At 46.6% G+C, this 15595-nt stretch overlaps 1 protein-coding gene across 6 annotated transcripts in view; it reads left to right on the forward strand.

Annotated features, from left to right (window-relative positions):
* The window catches only part of LOC124015047 (protein TANC2-like), a 141364-nt gene that overhangs the window by 115330 nt on the left and 10439 nt on the right, over nt 1–15595 (forward strand). For 3 of the 6 annotated variants that reach the window (XM_046329925.1, XM_046329927.1, XM_046329929.1), the window contains 9 exons: nt 2645–2840; nt 3208–3447; nt 9455–9580; nt 11063–11098; nt 11523–11804; nt 12559–12680; nt 14411–14642; nt 14837–15087; nt 15301–15498. In XM_046329925.1, the coding sequence (XP_046185881.1) occupies nt 2645–2840; nt 3208–3447; nt 9455–9580; nt 11063–11098; nt 11523–11804; nt 12559–12680; nt 14411–14642; nt 14837–15087; nt 15301–15498 (1683 nt within the window). Of the gene's footprint in view, nt 1–2644; nt 2841–3207; nt 3448–8570; nt 9052–9101; nt 9226–9454; nt 9581–11062; nt 11099–11522; nt 11805–12558; nt 12681–14410; nt 14643–14836; nt 15088–15300; nt 15499–15595 lie in introns of those variants that run through there. The other 3 variants (XM_046329926.1, XM_046329931.1, XM_046329930.1) reach the window with 3 other exon arrangements.

Raw genomic sequence — 15595 nt, forward strand, 5'->3', positions numbered from 1 at the left:
CTCACCTCGGCTGCAGTGAAGGAGAGTCCGCATGTTTTCGTTGCAGGCCGTGTCATTGGCACTGTATTGTCCTCAAATCAGGCAAAAACGTTATTTAGTCTGCCTGGGAGCAAGACATCCTGGTCCGTGACTGGGCTGGTTTTCTTCTTGTAGTTTGTGATTGACTGTAGACCCTGCCACATACCTCTTGTGTCTGAGCCGTTGAATGGAGATTCTACTTTGTCTCTATACTGACACTTAGCTTGTTTAATAGCCTTGCGGAGGGAATAGCTGCACTGTTTGTGTTCGGTCATGTTTACCAGTCACCTTGCCCTGATTAAAAGCAGTGGTTCGCGCTTTCAGTTTCACGCGAATGCTGCCATCAATCCACGGTTTCTGGTTAGGGAATGTTTTAATCGTTGCTATGGGAACGTCATCTTCAACGCACGTTCTAATGAACTCGCACACCGAATCAGCGTATTCCTCAATGTTGTTATCTGACGCAATACGAAACATATCCCAGTCCACGTGATGGAAGCAGTCTTGGAGTGTGGAGTCAGCTTGGTCGGACCAGCGTTGGACAGACCTCAGCGTGGGAGCTTCTTGTTTTAGTTTCTGTCTGTAGGCAGGGATCAACAAAATGGAGTCGTGGTCAGCTTTTCCGAAAGGAGGGAGGGGCAGGGCCTTATATGCGTCGCGGAAGTTAGAGTAACAATGATCCAAGGTTTTTCCACCCCTGGTTGCGCAATCGATATGCTGATAAAATTTAGGGAGTCTTGTTTTCAGATTAGCCTTGTTAAAATCCCCAGCTACAATGAATGCAGCCTCCGGATAAATGGATTCCAGTTTGCAGAGAGTCAAATAAAGTTGTTCAGAGCCATCGATGTGTCTGCTTGGGGGGGGAATACGGCTGTGATTATAATCGAAGAGAATTCTTTTGGTAGATAATGCGGTCGACATTTGATTGTGAGGAATTCTAAATCTGGTGAACAGAAGGATTTGAGTTCCTGTACGTTTCTTTCATCACACCATGTCTCGTTAGCCATAAGGCATACGCCCCCGCCCCTCTTCTTACCAGAAAGATGTTTGTTTCTGTCGGTGCGATGCGTGGAGAAACCCGCTGGCTGCACCGCCTCCGATAACGTCTCTCCAGTGAGCCATGTTTCCGTGAAGCAAAGAACATTAGTCTCTGATGTCCCTCTGGAATGCTACCCTTGCTCGGATTTCATCAACCTTGTTGTCAAGAGACTGGACATTGGCGAGGAGAATGCTAGTGAGTGGTGCACGGTGTGCCCGTCTCCGGAGTCTGACCAGAAGACCACCTCGTTTCCCTCTTTTACGGAGTCGTTTTTTGGGGTCGCCGCATGGGATCCATTCCGTTGTCCTGGTTGAAAGGCAGAACACAGGATCCGCGTCTCGAAAAATCATATTCTTGGTCGTACTGATGGTGAGTTGACGCTGATCTTATATTCAGTAGTTCTTCTCGACTGTATGTAATGAAACCTAAGATGACCTGGGGTACTAATGTAAGGAATAACACGTAAGAAAAAAAAACTGCATAGTTTCCTAGGAACGCGAAGCGAGGCGGCCATTCTGTCGGCGCCGCTGGTGCAACTAGTGCCTTCCACCTCTGGTGTCCTTCATCAGGAATGATCTGACTCTAGCCCATTTTGCCTTTATCAGTCTTTCTGATCTGTTGAGATGAGTGGAAGGAGAAGAGGAGAGGAGAGCTTGTTTAGACTATTGAGATGCACCCCTTGTTCTACACAGCTCAGCAGTATGCCTTTAGTTCGGTCCTTCGTGCCAAACTGCAGTGGTAACAAAAACCCAGCCCTGGTTTTCTCAAATCCCAGTTTAGAGGCCTGCCACTCCCACGCAAGCAGTCTGGGTAGGCTAGGTGGGAGGGAAACTCCCGTTCTATATTCATTTCTACGGAGCCTCCCTAAACACATCCGAATCACAGCAGAGTTGTTATCATGACCAAGGAGCATTCCATACTTGGATGTCCTCGGTCTTGCGCCAAACCTTCCCTAAGAAGTCATTCACACCTCTGCACACATCCTGGTCTCCTGTGAATTTCTATGCTATTCTGACTAATCTCCCGATTTATTTTCAAATGACCAATGTTCAAATCAACTCGTTTTTCATTTAGAGCCAGGGCCATGGATAATTGATGAACAGATTGTCTGGAATAAGAATCCAGCATGCCTGGAGGTGGGCCTGCCTCTCTCTCTCCCTGCCCCTGCTCAATAGATCAAAGTATAACTGGATCTATTCTACTTGCTTTGCTCACTAAACATATTGATATTCTACTGAATTAGAATTCATTATATTGCAAAAAATTGTTCACTCATGAAAATAATTGCATGAGTCATCAAAAGATATTAAAAAGTGATGACTCTACGGTTACACATGCACTGGAATAATATGGCAGGCAAGTACCGTATCAATGATTGCTGATCCTAGCATTCTTTCTCGTCTTGTCGGTCTATGGTGTGTGGGTGCACGTGTGTGTAGACTACTTAGTACATGAGATATGTCAACTGGTTGTACCTTATCATAATTTAATCACAGCTAATTTACCTGATCATTTCTCATGGGTTGATGCAGTCCGGTGTATCGCTGTACTTCAGTATAGACCTGACCCTTCCTCCCTCCCTACCAGGGCATGATGTCAGTGACCCAGCGGATCAGCCCCTGCTCCAGCCTGGCCAGCAGCACAGCCTCCCCCCCTGCAGGCAGCCCCTGCTCCACACTGCCCCCCGGAGGGGCCCCCGGGAATCACGCCTCCGGAGACTGCGCCTATGGTTCCATCACCAGCCCCACCTCCACCCTGGAGAGCAGGGACAGCGGCATCATCGGTGAGGGACAGACGCTCACTTATTTTGTGGAAGTTATGTAATGTTTCCCATGTATTTCCTGGCATGCCAAATGTTTACACTGAAAGCCATGTTTTCTGTAACAATTTAATATACTCATGTTTAAATTCTTTACATTTTGGAAAAGCCAGGTGATAGGATGAGCTGTATTTAAATATGTTTGCTTTATATCCTTGTGCTCTACTGTTGGGAAATTTTGTTATTGTTATAACATTGACTTTGAGGCGTGTAATTGAATGAAGAGTAAACGTGCCTTGCTCCATGGGTCTTAATCTGTTTTAAACTAAGCAGAGTCTCTAAAGAACTGTAACACGGCATATATTTGTCTAAACTACCTTTTATCTGACAGCCACACTGACCAGCTACTCTGAGAATGCTGACCGGGGTGGGGGGAAGCACGGGGAGGGCTCGCGGGGTAGCCTGAAGCTGTGGCAGACCCAGAAGTGTTCGGGCACAGACTCGTTCCTGTACCGCGTGGATGAGAACATGGCTGCCTCCACCTACAGCCTGAACAAGATCCCAGAGAGGAGCCTGGAGACGGCCCACTCCATCCCACTCTACCTCATGCCCCGGCCCAACTCTGTGGCAGGTGAGTCACTGTGCCAGCCACACCTCTTGTTTATTTGTTTAACACATTTCATTGCACACTTTTAGGCCAAAGTGGCATACAAATGAATGTGTTGCTAAAGGTAGGAGATTTATTACCCTTTGAAAGTTTGGGTCTGTTCTATATCAATTTCCATTCAGACAATGACCTGAAACTCAGTATTAATTGAAAATCCTTATAGGGTTTGACTATATTACTATATTTCAGAAATGTGTGATATTTAGTTACCAAGTTGGAATTGACCCCCTTCTCAGCATCTGAGACTGACTGAGTGTTCCCACCTCATTTAGGTGCTCTTATTTAACCCCTGTGCCCCTCCAACATTAACTTTAATGGAAATAGGGAACGTTAATGTTCTCACAGTACCTGGGGGTGGGGGGTGAATACCGCAGATGCCAGGGTACAAACATTCCTTCAGGGTGAGGAAAGCCCCACAGATCCCCCTAAAAGTGTTCAAACATGTGTTTTCAATGTCCTCTCTATGTCGGGGCATATACAAGCAGCATAGCGAGCTGGTTCTAAAAAAAGCCTGTAGCTCCTCACCTCTGACTTGGCCTATCCAGTGGGATGAATGGAGCTGGGCTAGCAGTGTTTATGGAGTCGATCATACAGGGGTTTACGTTGTTTGGCCTTTGTCTTTTGACTTCTGACACATGCCCTCTAAGAGGCCACTGAGAGGAGTGAAGTGCAAACAAAGCTTATTGAAGAGTCGGGGAAGAAAGCTGGGCATGGTGGGAGAATGGGGGAGGAGACTGATATAGGAGAGAGAAAGGGAAAGGAATAGAGATGTAAAGAGAGGGAGACAAACTGATAGAGGAATAAAGATAGAAAGGACTACCAGCAGATGGATATACAGTAGGGGGGGACACTGATTAAATGGAAAAAGACAAACGCATATAGGAGAAAAGGGGAGAATGTGTTGCATAGATTCTAGTCATCAGTAAGATGGAAGGAATGAGCAACATTAGTTTAGTGGAGAGAGAGGGGAGTCTGCGTAAGAAAGATGGATAGGGAAAAGGAGGGAGGATAAACCGGGCATGGAGAGGCTTGGCCCAGGCAGCACTGAAACATCAAAGCCATGGGCATAGTCCCTCTGGTGACTGGGGGGAGAGACAGAGGGGGAGATGGAGAGAGAGAATCACACACAGAGAGAGAAAGAAAGATAGGAGGGAGGCACCCTGGTAACGAGGGAGCGGAGCGAGATAGTGTGAATGCTGGAGAGAACGAGTGCGGCGCCCCAAGTCCCCCACTGCAGCATTCAAATCCAATTGTATTAGTCACATGCGCCGAATACAACAGGTGTAGATCTTACAGTGAAATGCTTACTTATGAGCCCCTAACCAACAATGCAGTTTAAAAAAATTATGAATAAGAAATAAAAGTAACAAGTCATTAAAGAGCAGAAGTAAAATAACAATAGCGAGACTATATATATAAAGGGGGAGACCGGTACAGAGTATGTGCGGTGGCGGTTAGTTGAGGCAATATGTACATGTGGGTAAAGTTATTATGTGACTATGCATAGATGATAATAATAATATGCCATTTAGCAGACGCTTTTATCCAAAGCGACTTACAGTCATGTGTGCATACATTCTACGTATGGGTGGTCCCGGGGATCGAACCCACTACCCTGGCGTTACAAGCGCCATGCTCTACCAACTTAGCTACACAGGACCACAACATCAGAGAGTAGCAGCTGTGTAAAAGAGGGGAGGGGGGGCAATGCAAATAGTCTGGGTGGACATTTGATTAGATGTTCAGGAGTTTTATGGCTTGGGGGTAGAAGCTGTTTAGAAACCTTTTGGACCTTGACTTGGCACTCTGGTACCGCTTGCCATGCGTCCTCTTTTTTCCTGTAGTCCACAATCATCTCCTTTGTCTTGGTCATGTTGAGAGAGAGGTTGTTGTCCTGGCACCACACGGCCAGGTCTCTGACATCCTCCCTATAGGCTGTCTCGTCGTTCTCAGTGATCAGGCCTACTGCTGTTGTCATCTGCAAACTTAATGATGGTTTTGGAGTCATGCCTGGCCGTACAATCATGAGTGAACAGGGAGTACAGGAGGGGACTGAGCACACACCCCGGAGAGGCCCCTGTGTTGAGGATCAGCATGGCGGATGTGTTGTTACCTACCCTTACCACCTGGGGGAGGTCCTTCAGGAAGTCCAGGATCCAGTTGCAGAGGGAGGTGTTTAGTCCCAGGGTCTTTGATGAGCTTTGAGAACACTATGGTGTTGAACACTGAGCTGTAGTCAATGAATAGCTTTCTCACATAGGTGTTCCTTTTGTCCAGGTGGGAAAGGGCAGTGTGGAGTGCAATCATTTGCATCATCTGTGGTATGCAAATTGGAGTGGGTCTAGGTTTTCTGGGATAATGGTGTTGTGAGCCATGACCAGCCTTTCAAAGCACTTCATGGCTACAGATGTGAGTGCTATGGGTCGGTAGTCATTTAAGCAGGTTACCTTAGTGTTCTTGGGCACAGGGACTATGGTGGTCTGCTTAAGATGTTGGTATTCCAGACTCAGACAGGGAGAGGTTGAAAATGTCATTGAAGATACTTGCCAGTTGGTCAGTGCATGCTCGCAGTACACGTCATGTTAATCTGTCTGGTCTTGCGGCCTTATGAATGTTGCCATGTTTAAAGATCTTAATCACATCGGCTGCGGAGAGCGTGATCACACAATCTTCTGGAACAGCTGGTGCTTTCATGCATGTTTCAGTGTTATTTGCCTTGAAACGAGCATAAAATTAGTTTAGCTTGTCTGGTAGGCTTGTGTCACTGGGCAGCTCTCGGCTGTGCTTCCCTTTGTAGTCTGTAATGGTTTGCAAACCCTGCCACATCCGACGAGCGTCAGAGCCGGTGTAGTCGGATTCAATCTTAGTCCTGTATTGATGCTTTGCCTGTTTAATGGTTCGTCGGAGGGCATAGCGGGATTTCTTACAAGCTTCCGGGTTAGAGTCCCGCTCCTTGAAAGAGGCAGCTCTAGCCTTTAGCTCAGAGTGTAATGTTGCCTTCTGGTTGGGGTATGTACGTACGGTCACTGTGGGGGTGGCATCATCGATGCACTTATTGGTGAAGCCAATGACTGATGGTGTACTCCTCGATGCCATCGGAGGAATCCTGGAACATATTCCAGTCTGTGATAGCAAAACAGTCCTGTAGCTTAGCATCTGCTTCATCTGAACACTTTTTTTATTGATCTAGTCACTGGTGCTTCCTATTTTAATTTTTGCTTGTAAGTGGAATCAGGAGGATAGAGTTGAGGTCAGATTTGCCAAATGGAGGGTGAGGGAGAGCGTTCTCTCTGTTTACTGTGGGAGTATAGGAAATAATATGAGCTACAATCCTTTGGCCTTCGGGACTTTGTGGTGGTAGCTGGGGAATAGTCCGCCACAGTTCCTCATCCAATTGGAGACAATGTTCTGTTGGACGTCACCAAACTTCATGTAGGGATAGATGATTGTTGTGATTTATGTTCTGCCCAACAACTCAGTCCAGTTGCAAGCCTGGAAGTGATAATGGGACAACTGTCATGTCAAATAAGACAGTATGTCAGCTTATAAATACAGCCCTAGCCTGTGGCATCTTGTAAACTGGGGACATTGTGAAATGGTGGATTGAATGACTGTATAGAAAGCTTTGATAATCACACACACACACCACTGACAGGAGAGGAGAGGAGTGATTCAGTGAGGGTCATTGATCAGAGGGAGCAGGGAAGCAGTAGGTAGGGATGTTCTGGTCTGCTGTCCTTCTACACGCCTCAGGAGCAGAGCAGGGGCAGCCACCCACACTGGGCTCTGAACGAGAAGCTCTCCGCACTCACTCCATATATCCTCTTTCTTTACCTCTACCTCGCTCCCTCCCCTTTCCCTCTAGCTCATCTATTTCTCTCCTCTCTCTTGCCCTCCTCTTCCAACCACCTCCTCCTCAATCTCCACCTCCTGCCTCTCTTGTCTCTGTCTGCTCTCTTTCATCCTATGTAGTCAAGCTCACTTTCATAATGGCTCTGATCTCCTGGTTCAAATGCACTAGATTACTCCAACTGATAGAGAGGCTACCTTATGAGACTTGACATTCTGTTCTGCAGAAATGCAAGCCTTCCACCCACTTTCCTTCTCTCTCTCTCTCCCAGCACATCTCTCACATAGCAATGACTATTAAAAATACATAAAACACAAACCCAACTCCACCTAAGCAACGTGGTAGAGTGTGAAAATGTCTCCGTAGCTCCACGTCAAGCCCCATGAGCTATGGCAGTGGCTACCCCCATGGACATTTATCATTGATTATGTTTTAAATATGTACAGTACCAGTCAAAGGTTTGGAAACACCTACTCATTCAAGGGTTTTTCTTTATTTTTGACTATTTTCTACATTTTAGAATAATAGTGAAGACATCAAAACTATGACAACACATATGGAATCATGTAGTAACCAAAAAAGTGTTTAACAAATAGCCACCCTTTGCCTTGATGACAGTTTTGCACACTCTTGGCATTCTCCCAACCACCTTCATGAGGTAGTCACCTGGAATGCATTTCAATTAACAGGTTTGCCTTGTTAAGTTAATTTGTGGAATTTCGTTACTTTTTAATGCATTTGAGCCAATCAGTTGTGTTGTGACAAGGTAGGGTGGTATACAGTAGATAGCCCTATTTGGTAAAAGACCAAGTCCATATTATGTCAAGAACAGCTCAAATAAGCAAAACTAAACGACAGTCCATCATTACTTTTAAGACATGAAGGTCAGTCAATCTGGAAAAGTTGAACGTTTCTTCAAGTGGAGTCACAAAAACCATCAAGCGCTAGGATGAAACTGTCTCGAACGAGGACCGCCACAGGAAAGGAAGACCCAGAGTTTCCTCTGCTGCAGAGGATCAAATGTTATTTGTATTATTGTTTCACTTGTCTTTTTGACCTGCACTGTTGGAGCTCTGAGCTTAAGAATTTCACTTTACCCTGCAATTACATCTGCGACCCTGTGCATGTGACTAATAAACTCATCTAAAATCTGAGTCTAATACAGCTGCTCGCCCACACCAAGGTCCCCGCAAACCACCGTAAATCTGAGATCCCACTCGCCACATAACTGCTACAGTTTTAGCTGTATTGCAGTGGAAAGGTGGTAGTCTGGGAGGGATCCCTGCCATAGGTAAAACGGACTACGGGTTGCAGTTTAGGGGAGTGGTGGGTAGAACTTATTTTCTTCCATGTAATTGTTGTTAGCACCAGCTAGCCCAGTGGTTCACAACTTTGTGGTATGTGGGTATGCAGGGTTTTATTGAAGCCCATTAAAAAAAACAGGATTACATTATTTCCCTGACAGGAAGGAAGGAGGTGCATTGTTAGTCCCTCCCTGTAACACGAGGTTATCTCTGTCATTCTCCATAAAGCTCTTATCCTAAAGATAAAAACTCTTTACTGCATTATCTTCCTACTCTTTTTTTTCTCCCTATTGAAAGACGGTGGTTTTTTGGACAACTGGAAGCGCTCTAGACTTGGGTATATTGTTAACAGAGAGGGGAACAACTAAACAAACTATCTGGAAAAGGGGTCGTCCGAGGAAGGAAGTGTGTTTGGTGTGTATGAGGTCACACGCTTTCACACAGGCTCTCACACACATACACTCTACCACGCTATAGCTACACACATTAGTTCACATTAGTCTTGGGCACTGACCGTTTTAAACCAATTCTGTTTGCTTTGGGTTGGATTTCAAATGGGTCTGGTTCGTAGTGGATCTCAATGGGGAGGTATGGAACTGATATGTTTGTGTATTTCCAAGGGTGTCTGTCGTTAGCATTAGCAATTTAGCATTCAGGTTTAGGCTGTTCAGTGATTCCTGGCTTTGTTTGACTAACTCTGTTTTTCTTCTCATCTGTTACACACACACACACACACACACACACACACACACACACACACACACACACACACACACACACACACACACACACACACACACACACACACACACATTAGCCACGAGTTCGGCCCACCTGGAGGACCTGGCCTACCTGGATGAGCAGAGACACACTCCCCTGAGGACCTCCCTCAGGATGCCCCGTCAGAACTCTGGGGCCGGGCGCTCCGGACACGACCTCAGAGGTAGGCCTCATATTACTCTGGGTGGGGGTGTGGTGGATAAGTGGGCTGGTTTAGGATCTGAATGGGCTTGTTTAGGATCTGAGTGTGTGGGATACTGGGGGGGGGGGGGTGTAGATTGATGAGGAAATGGGGGTGGGGGCATTTTGGGGTGTGGGTCAGGGAGTGGAGGTGGGGTGATTTAGGGACTGGGGTTGTGAGGGGTAATTTTGTTGTGTGTGCTAAATCTGCTTCATCTTCCTATTTTACTCCCACTCTACCTTGACCACTCTCAAAATCTGTGTGTGTGTGTGTGTGTGTGTGTGTGTGTGTGTGTGTGTGTGTGTGTGTGTGTGTGTGTGTGTGTGTGTGTGTGTGTGTGTGTGTGTGTGTGTGTGTGTGTGTGTGTGTGTGTGTGTGTGTGTGAGATATTGTGTGTGTGTGTGTCTTGGAGTATACTTGTAAATCAGTGTGTTAGTAAGTATGATAAGTGTATATCTGTGTAGACATACTTGGTGCACTCAGTCCCTCTAAACCCCTATCCCTGCCTGGTATTGGGTGGTGTAACCCTCCCTTTGGGCCTGGTACACCACACGCACGCACACACACCCTGGTACACCTTAATCCGTCTCCCCTCCCAGATCAATGTTATCGACCTTCGCTCCTCACCACTCCCTGGCTCATCTGTCACTGCAGGGGTCCTGTCTGTGGTCCCATCACTCATGGCCAAGGCTTTTTAAGGCTTAAATCACACTCACACTAGCAAAGACACACACTGAACACACAATGAACACGCACAAACAGACATGCACACACACACACACACACACACACACACACACACACACACACACACACACACACACACACACACACACACACACACACACACACACACACACACACACACACACACACACACACACACACAGATATTCAGATGTATACACACAAACGCACACACCCTATCTTTCTCCAATTCTCTATACCTCTCCCTCTATTCCTCCCGCTCTATTCCCTACACTCTCTCTGACTGTATTTTTAGCCCCCTGCCTGTCACACTATCATGCTTACCACAGCACTTTCTCCCTATGATCAGACCACACCGGGAATGAAAACTCATTGAGATATCGCCTTACCTTTGCCTTTCTTACTCCTCAGTACAGAACTACTGAACGCACACACTCTCACAACCTTGGCTCTGAGGCATATACAGAAAACATGGGCTCCAAGAACAAGAAATATGCTCAAACGATATTTGTATGTGTCTGAGGCTTCATCCTAGGATCAGGGATGAAATATTAGGTGTGGCTCCCCACCACCCTGCTCCCTCCCTCCCTCTCACCATCCCCTCTCCTCTCCTCTGCTAGCTAGCTGCACCAACCCTCCCATCCATCTTCCCCTTTCTCTTCCTCTTTCCCTGCCCTTCCATTTCTCTCTCTCTTTCTCATGCTTTGTCTCTCTCTCCTCTCTTGCGTTGTCTCTCTCCTCTGTCCTCTGCCTCAGCTTCTGCTTACAGCCATGCCTGGCAATCTAACTCACGTAAGTGATGCTCCTCTCTTTCTCTTCTCCCATTATAAGGCATTATACTGTTCTACATCAGTTAATGCCACGTTATAATGATGTGCTTATTAAACTAGTGGTGCTGTATTAGTAGGAGTACAGTATCCCTCTACTACAATATGTTATCTAATCCCCTGCCCGCCGCTCTGCTAAACATATGTACTTGTTATATACAGGCAGTATCTACCCATACACTTAGTAGTTCTGTTTCATTATGTAGTTCTTAGTATGAAGCCCAATGGTGGCGTTCACCCATGGTGTGTGTTATTCTGATTAACATCCCCCTCTATGGGTGACAAGCTGACGTTGCACTGAGGAAATGACAGTGCAGTGGACTCTACACATCAAGTCCTGTGTCTTTTCCCTCATCTGTAATCTGTCCCCTTCCTCTCTCTCTCTACAGTACGCTTTGCCCCCTACCGCCCCCCGGATATCGCCCTCAAGCCCCTTCTGTTCGAGGTGCCCAGCCTGACAGCTGATTCGCTCTTCACCGGGAGGGAGTGGCTCTTCCAGGAAGTGGACGCCCGTCTTCATGGCGACGACTCGGCAGCCAATCGAGGTGTGGTTGTCGTGGGCAATGTGGGCTTCGGCAAGACTGCCATCATCTCCCGCCTGGTGGCACTCAGCTGCCACGGCAACCGCATGAGGCAGATCGCCTCGGACAGCCCCCACGCCTCGCCCAAACGTATGCTTATACCGTCCTACAGGAGTGTGTGTGTGTATAACAATGCTGGCTGCTGCTAGAAGGGTCTGTTGTACTGGGCAGTGGTGGAAAAAGTACCCAATTGTCATACTTGAGTAAAGGTATAGAGATGCCTTAATAGAAAGTTACCCAAGTGAAAGTCACCCAGTAAAATACTCCTTGAGTAAAAGTATTTGGTTCTAACTATACTTAAGTATCAAAAGTAAATGGAATTGGTAAAAGTAACATAAGTATAAATAATTTCAAATTCCTTATATTAAGCAAAACATATGGTACCATTTTCTTGTTTTTAAAATGTAGATAGCCAGGGGTACACTCAGACATAATTTACAAATGACGCATTTGTGTTTAGTGAGTCTGCCAGATCAGAGGCAGTAGGGATGACCATGTGTTCTCTTGATAAGCGTGTGAATTTGACAATTTTCCTGTCCTGCTAAGCATTCAGCATGTAATGAGTACTTTTGGGTGTCAGGGAATATGTATGGAGTAAAAAGTGTATTATTTTGGGGGGGAATGTAGTGGAGTAAAAGTTGTCAAATATATGAATAGTGAAGTACAGATACCCCCCAAAAATACTTTAGTGTTTTAAAGTCATTAGACACTGGGCATGTGTCTTAAGATGCGAATAAAAAGCATTCGTGTCTGTGTAAATAATGCACACAGTAAATGCACTCAACTCCCTCCTTTCTCTCTCTTCCCCCCTCTCTCACTCTCTCACTCTCTCACTCTCTCTCAGATGGAGAGACCCTGCCCCTCACCCAGCCCCAGCACTCCCATGGCACCCTGGGGGGCAGCTGCCCTGGCACGCCTGAGATGAGGAGACGCCAGGAGGAGGCTTTACGGCGGCTCGCCTCACAGGTACAGTACTACTACACCACCACACCACTCAGTAGTCTTAAGTACCATTCAAAACCCCCTGACTAGCTGTGTGAATCCTTGCTAAGAGGTACATGTCTGGTTTACACTATGTTCTATTTTTATTTGAACGTTCTACACCGGTGTGCCTTACTGAACGTGGCCCGGATTCAACTAATTAACTGGTCATTGAGACATTGCTAAGGGGGAAGGTGTGTTGATGCTGTCAAAGCCTGCTCACCTGCTCCTTTGTTCTTCAGTGTCAGCAGCTTTTTCCTACAGTGTCTCTGGTCTGGAGGCTGTCTCTGCCCTCTGACCTCCTTGTGGCCTTGTTCTCTCCCTTCTCACTCTATTATTCATTCTCTCTATCCGCTGCCGCTCTTCTCTCATTCTCTCCATTATCTGCATTCCGTTCGTTCTACATCCTTTTCTCTCTCCATGCTCTCTCCCTATGTCCTTAACCCATCCTGTCTAGCAACACTGATGCTAATGTCTTCCTTTAGTCACTTAGCACTCTCTCTCTCTCCCTCTTCCTCCATCCACTGTCAACTCCTGCTATCCAATATGGCTCTTCATTCCTTCTCTTTTTCTCTGTCTATCTCTCTCTCCATTCCATTTTCATGACTGGTGGTGTTGTGCAGACACAGCAGAAAAACAAAAGGGTAGCTCTCACTCCCCCCCCATCTCTCTCTTCTGTCTCTATCTTGTTTCCTCGGTCTCTCTGTGCTATGGCCTAATGAAATATGTATAGGCCCAGGGAGCAGTGTTCCAGCCGAGCCATTAGATCCCCTTAGCGGCCACATGCATTCTTAATGATAGCCTGCTCCAGTGGTTGACCCACACACACACTTTCTACACACACTTTACACTCACACTTTACACACCCACACTACACACAACTCTACCACACACAAGCATCACAAATACTACACACATCCCTGTGGATGTCAGTTGCCAGAAGTATACGGCTATGAATCTGTGTATGACCTTCGGAGTGAAGCTCTCTAATCTAGTCTGAAATGTTCCTGAGGGAAGCTTTACGTTGGAGCCAGTCTGTGAAACTGGCTTTTTTCAGCACTCCAAGTCCACTCTATCCAAGGCGGCGCTGTATTATACTGTACATTCAACTACAGATCTAGGATCAGACTGCCTAACCTTATCCAACAAGGGGGTTAAAAATGATCTGATCCTGGACCATTTCACCACCCCCAGGGTCTTAGTGCCAGTCAACTCCTCTGACACACTAGAGACAAAGACCTGACAGTCACAACAAGCTACACAGCAGTCACCACTCTTCAATGAATAATGTAACATGGTATTGTTTTTCAACAATGTTTTAATGAAGCCTCAATCTGTAGCTGTGCTTCAGTCTGCTTTAACTCTCTTGTGTCATAAAGATAATAGTTGTTAGTTGGCACAGAATGTCACCTAGGCCTGTTTGGTTCGTGTTTTATTTGATTGTTACGTGCTGAAGATTCAAGACAGAATATATTTGTGTGGGTTGATTTGCACCCTCTTCAAATCCAATTTTTTTTGGTCACACACGTTTAGCAGATGTTATTGCATGTGTAGCGAAATGCTTGTGGATTCAGTTAAATGTACCTCTCTCTTTGGAAAAATAAAGTGTGATAATCAGAGATATCTAGATAAAATATATTTTCAATTTCAATGGGATCACCTATATAAAAGTAATCTTTTTTTTTTATCTCACTTCCACTCTCTATCGCCCCCAGGTGGTGGCATACCACTACTGCCAGGCGGACAATGCCTACACGTGCCTGGTGCCAGAGTTTGTCCACAACGTGGCGGCTCTGCTGTGCCGGGCACCCCAGCTCATGGCCTACAGGGAGCAGCTGCTACGGGAGCCCCACCTGCAGAGCACCCTCAGTCTGCGCTCCTGTGTCCAGGACCCCCTCAATGCCTTCAGGAGGGGTGTGCTGGAGCCCCTCGATGTCCTGCAGAGAGGTCAGGGGTGTTCAAGGTTTTATGGAACTGCACAGGAGCTGTGCATTTGATAAATTGTTATTTTCTCTCAGGGTTTGGGCCAGCTCCATTCATGTTTTCCAAAAAACAACAAAATGCCCCATCTCAGTAGTTAATAGTCAATTCTTTCAACTCCTTGTCCTGATACACAACCTTGTTGTCTTTGTGTTCATCAGAGAGGAAGATAGCATGTGAGGAGGACCTGATCATTCTGGTAGACGGGCTGAATGAGGCAGAGTTCCACAAGCCAGACTATGGCGACACCATCACCTCCTTCCTGTGTAAGACTATGGAACGCTTTCCTCCCTGGCTCAAACTGGTGGTCACCGTCAGGACCTCCCTACAGGAGATCACACATCCCCTCCCGTTCCACCGTATCTCTCTTGACCGCCTGGAAGAGAATGATGCCATAGACCAGGACCTGCAGGTAGGGTTCAGGTTTACACCAAACCACATCTGTCTGACGTCTTTACTCCCTGATAGTCATCTCTCACTTCAACCTCAATCATTGTAGTAAAAGTAGTCAACCGTGATTTAAAACGATTATCAACTATTGTGATAAAAGTGGTCATGGTGATAGTATTACCCCCTCCCCCCAAGTTATCATGATGCTGAACTCCTTTTTCTTCCCCACCTGCAGGGCTACCTGCTGCAGAGGATACAGGGCAGTGCTGAGATCCAGAGCAACGTGTCTCTCAACGGGCGTCTGGACAACGCAGCCTTCGCCAAGCTGAGCACCCACCTCAAGGCCCTGAGCCGCGGCTCCTACCTCTACCTGAAGCTGACGCTAGACCTCATCGAGAAGGGCTACCTGGTGCTCAAGAGCTCCAGCTTCAAGGTGAGTCTGTGTCTCGGTCCTGGAGCTATATACTGTATGCCTCAAGGTTTTTGCTTGTGTTCCATACTCTGTCTGTTTATCTCTCTCTGTGAAAGTT

The sequence above is a fragment of the Oncorhynchus gorbuscha genome, linkage group LG26 (assembly GCF_021184085.1).
Source record: "Oncorhynchus gorbuscha isolate QuinsamMale2020 ecotype Even-year linkage group LG26, OgorEven_v1.0, whole genome shotgun sequence".
NCBI classification, from domain to species: domain Eukaryota; kingdom Metazoa; phylum Chordata; class Actinopteri; order Salmoniformes; family Salmonidae; genus Oncorhynchus; species Oncorhynchus gorbuscha.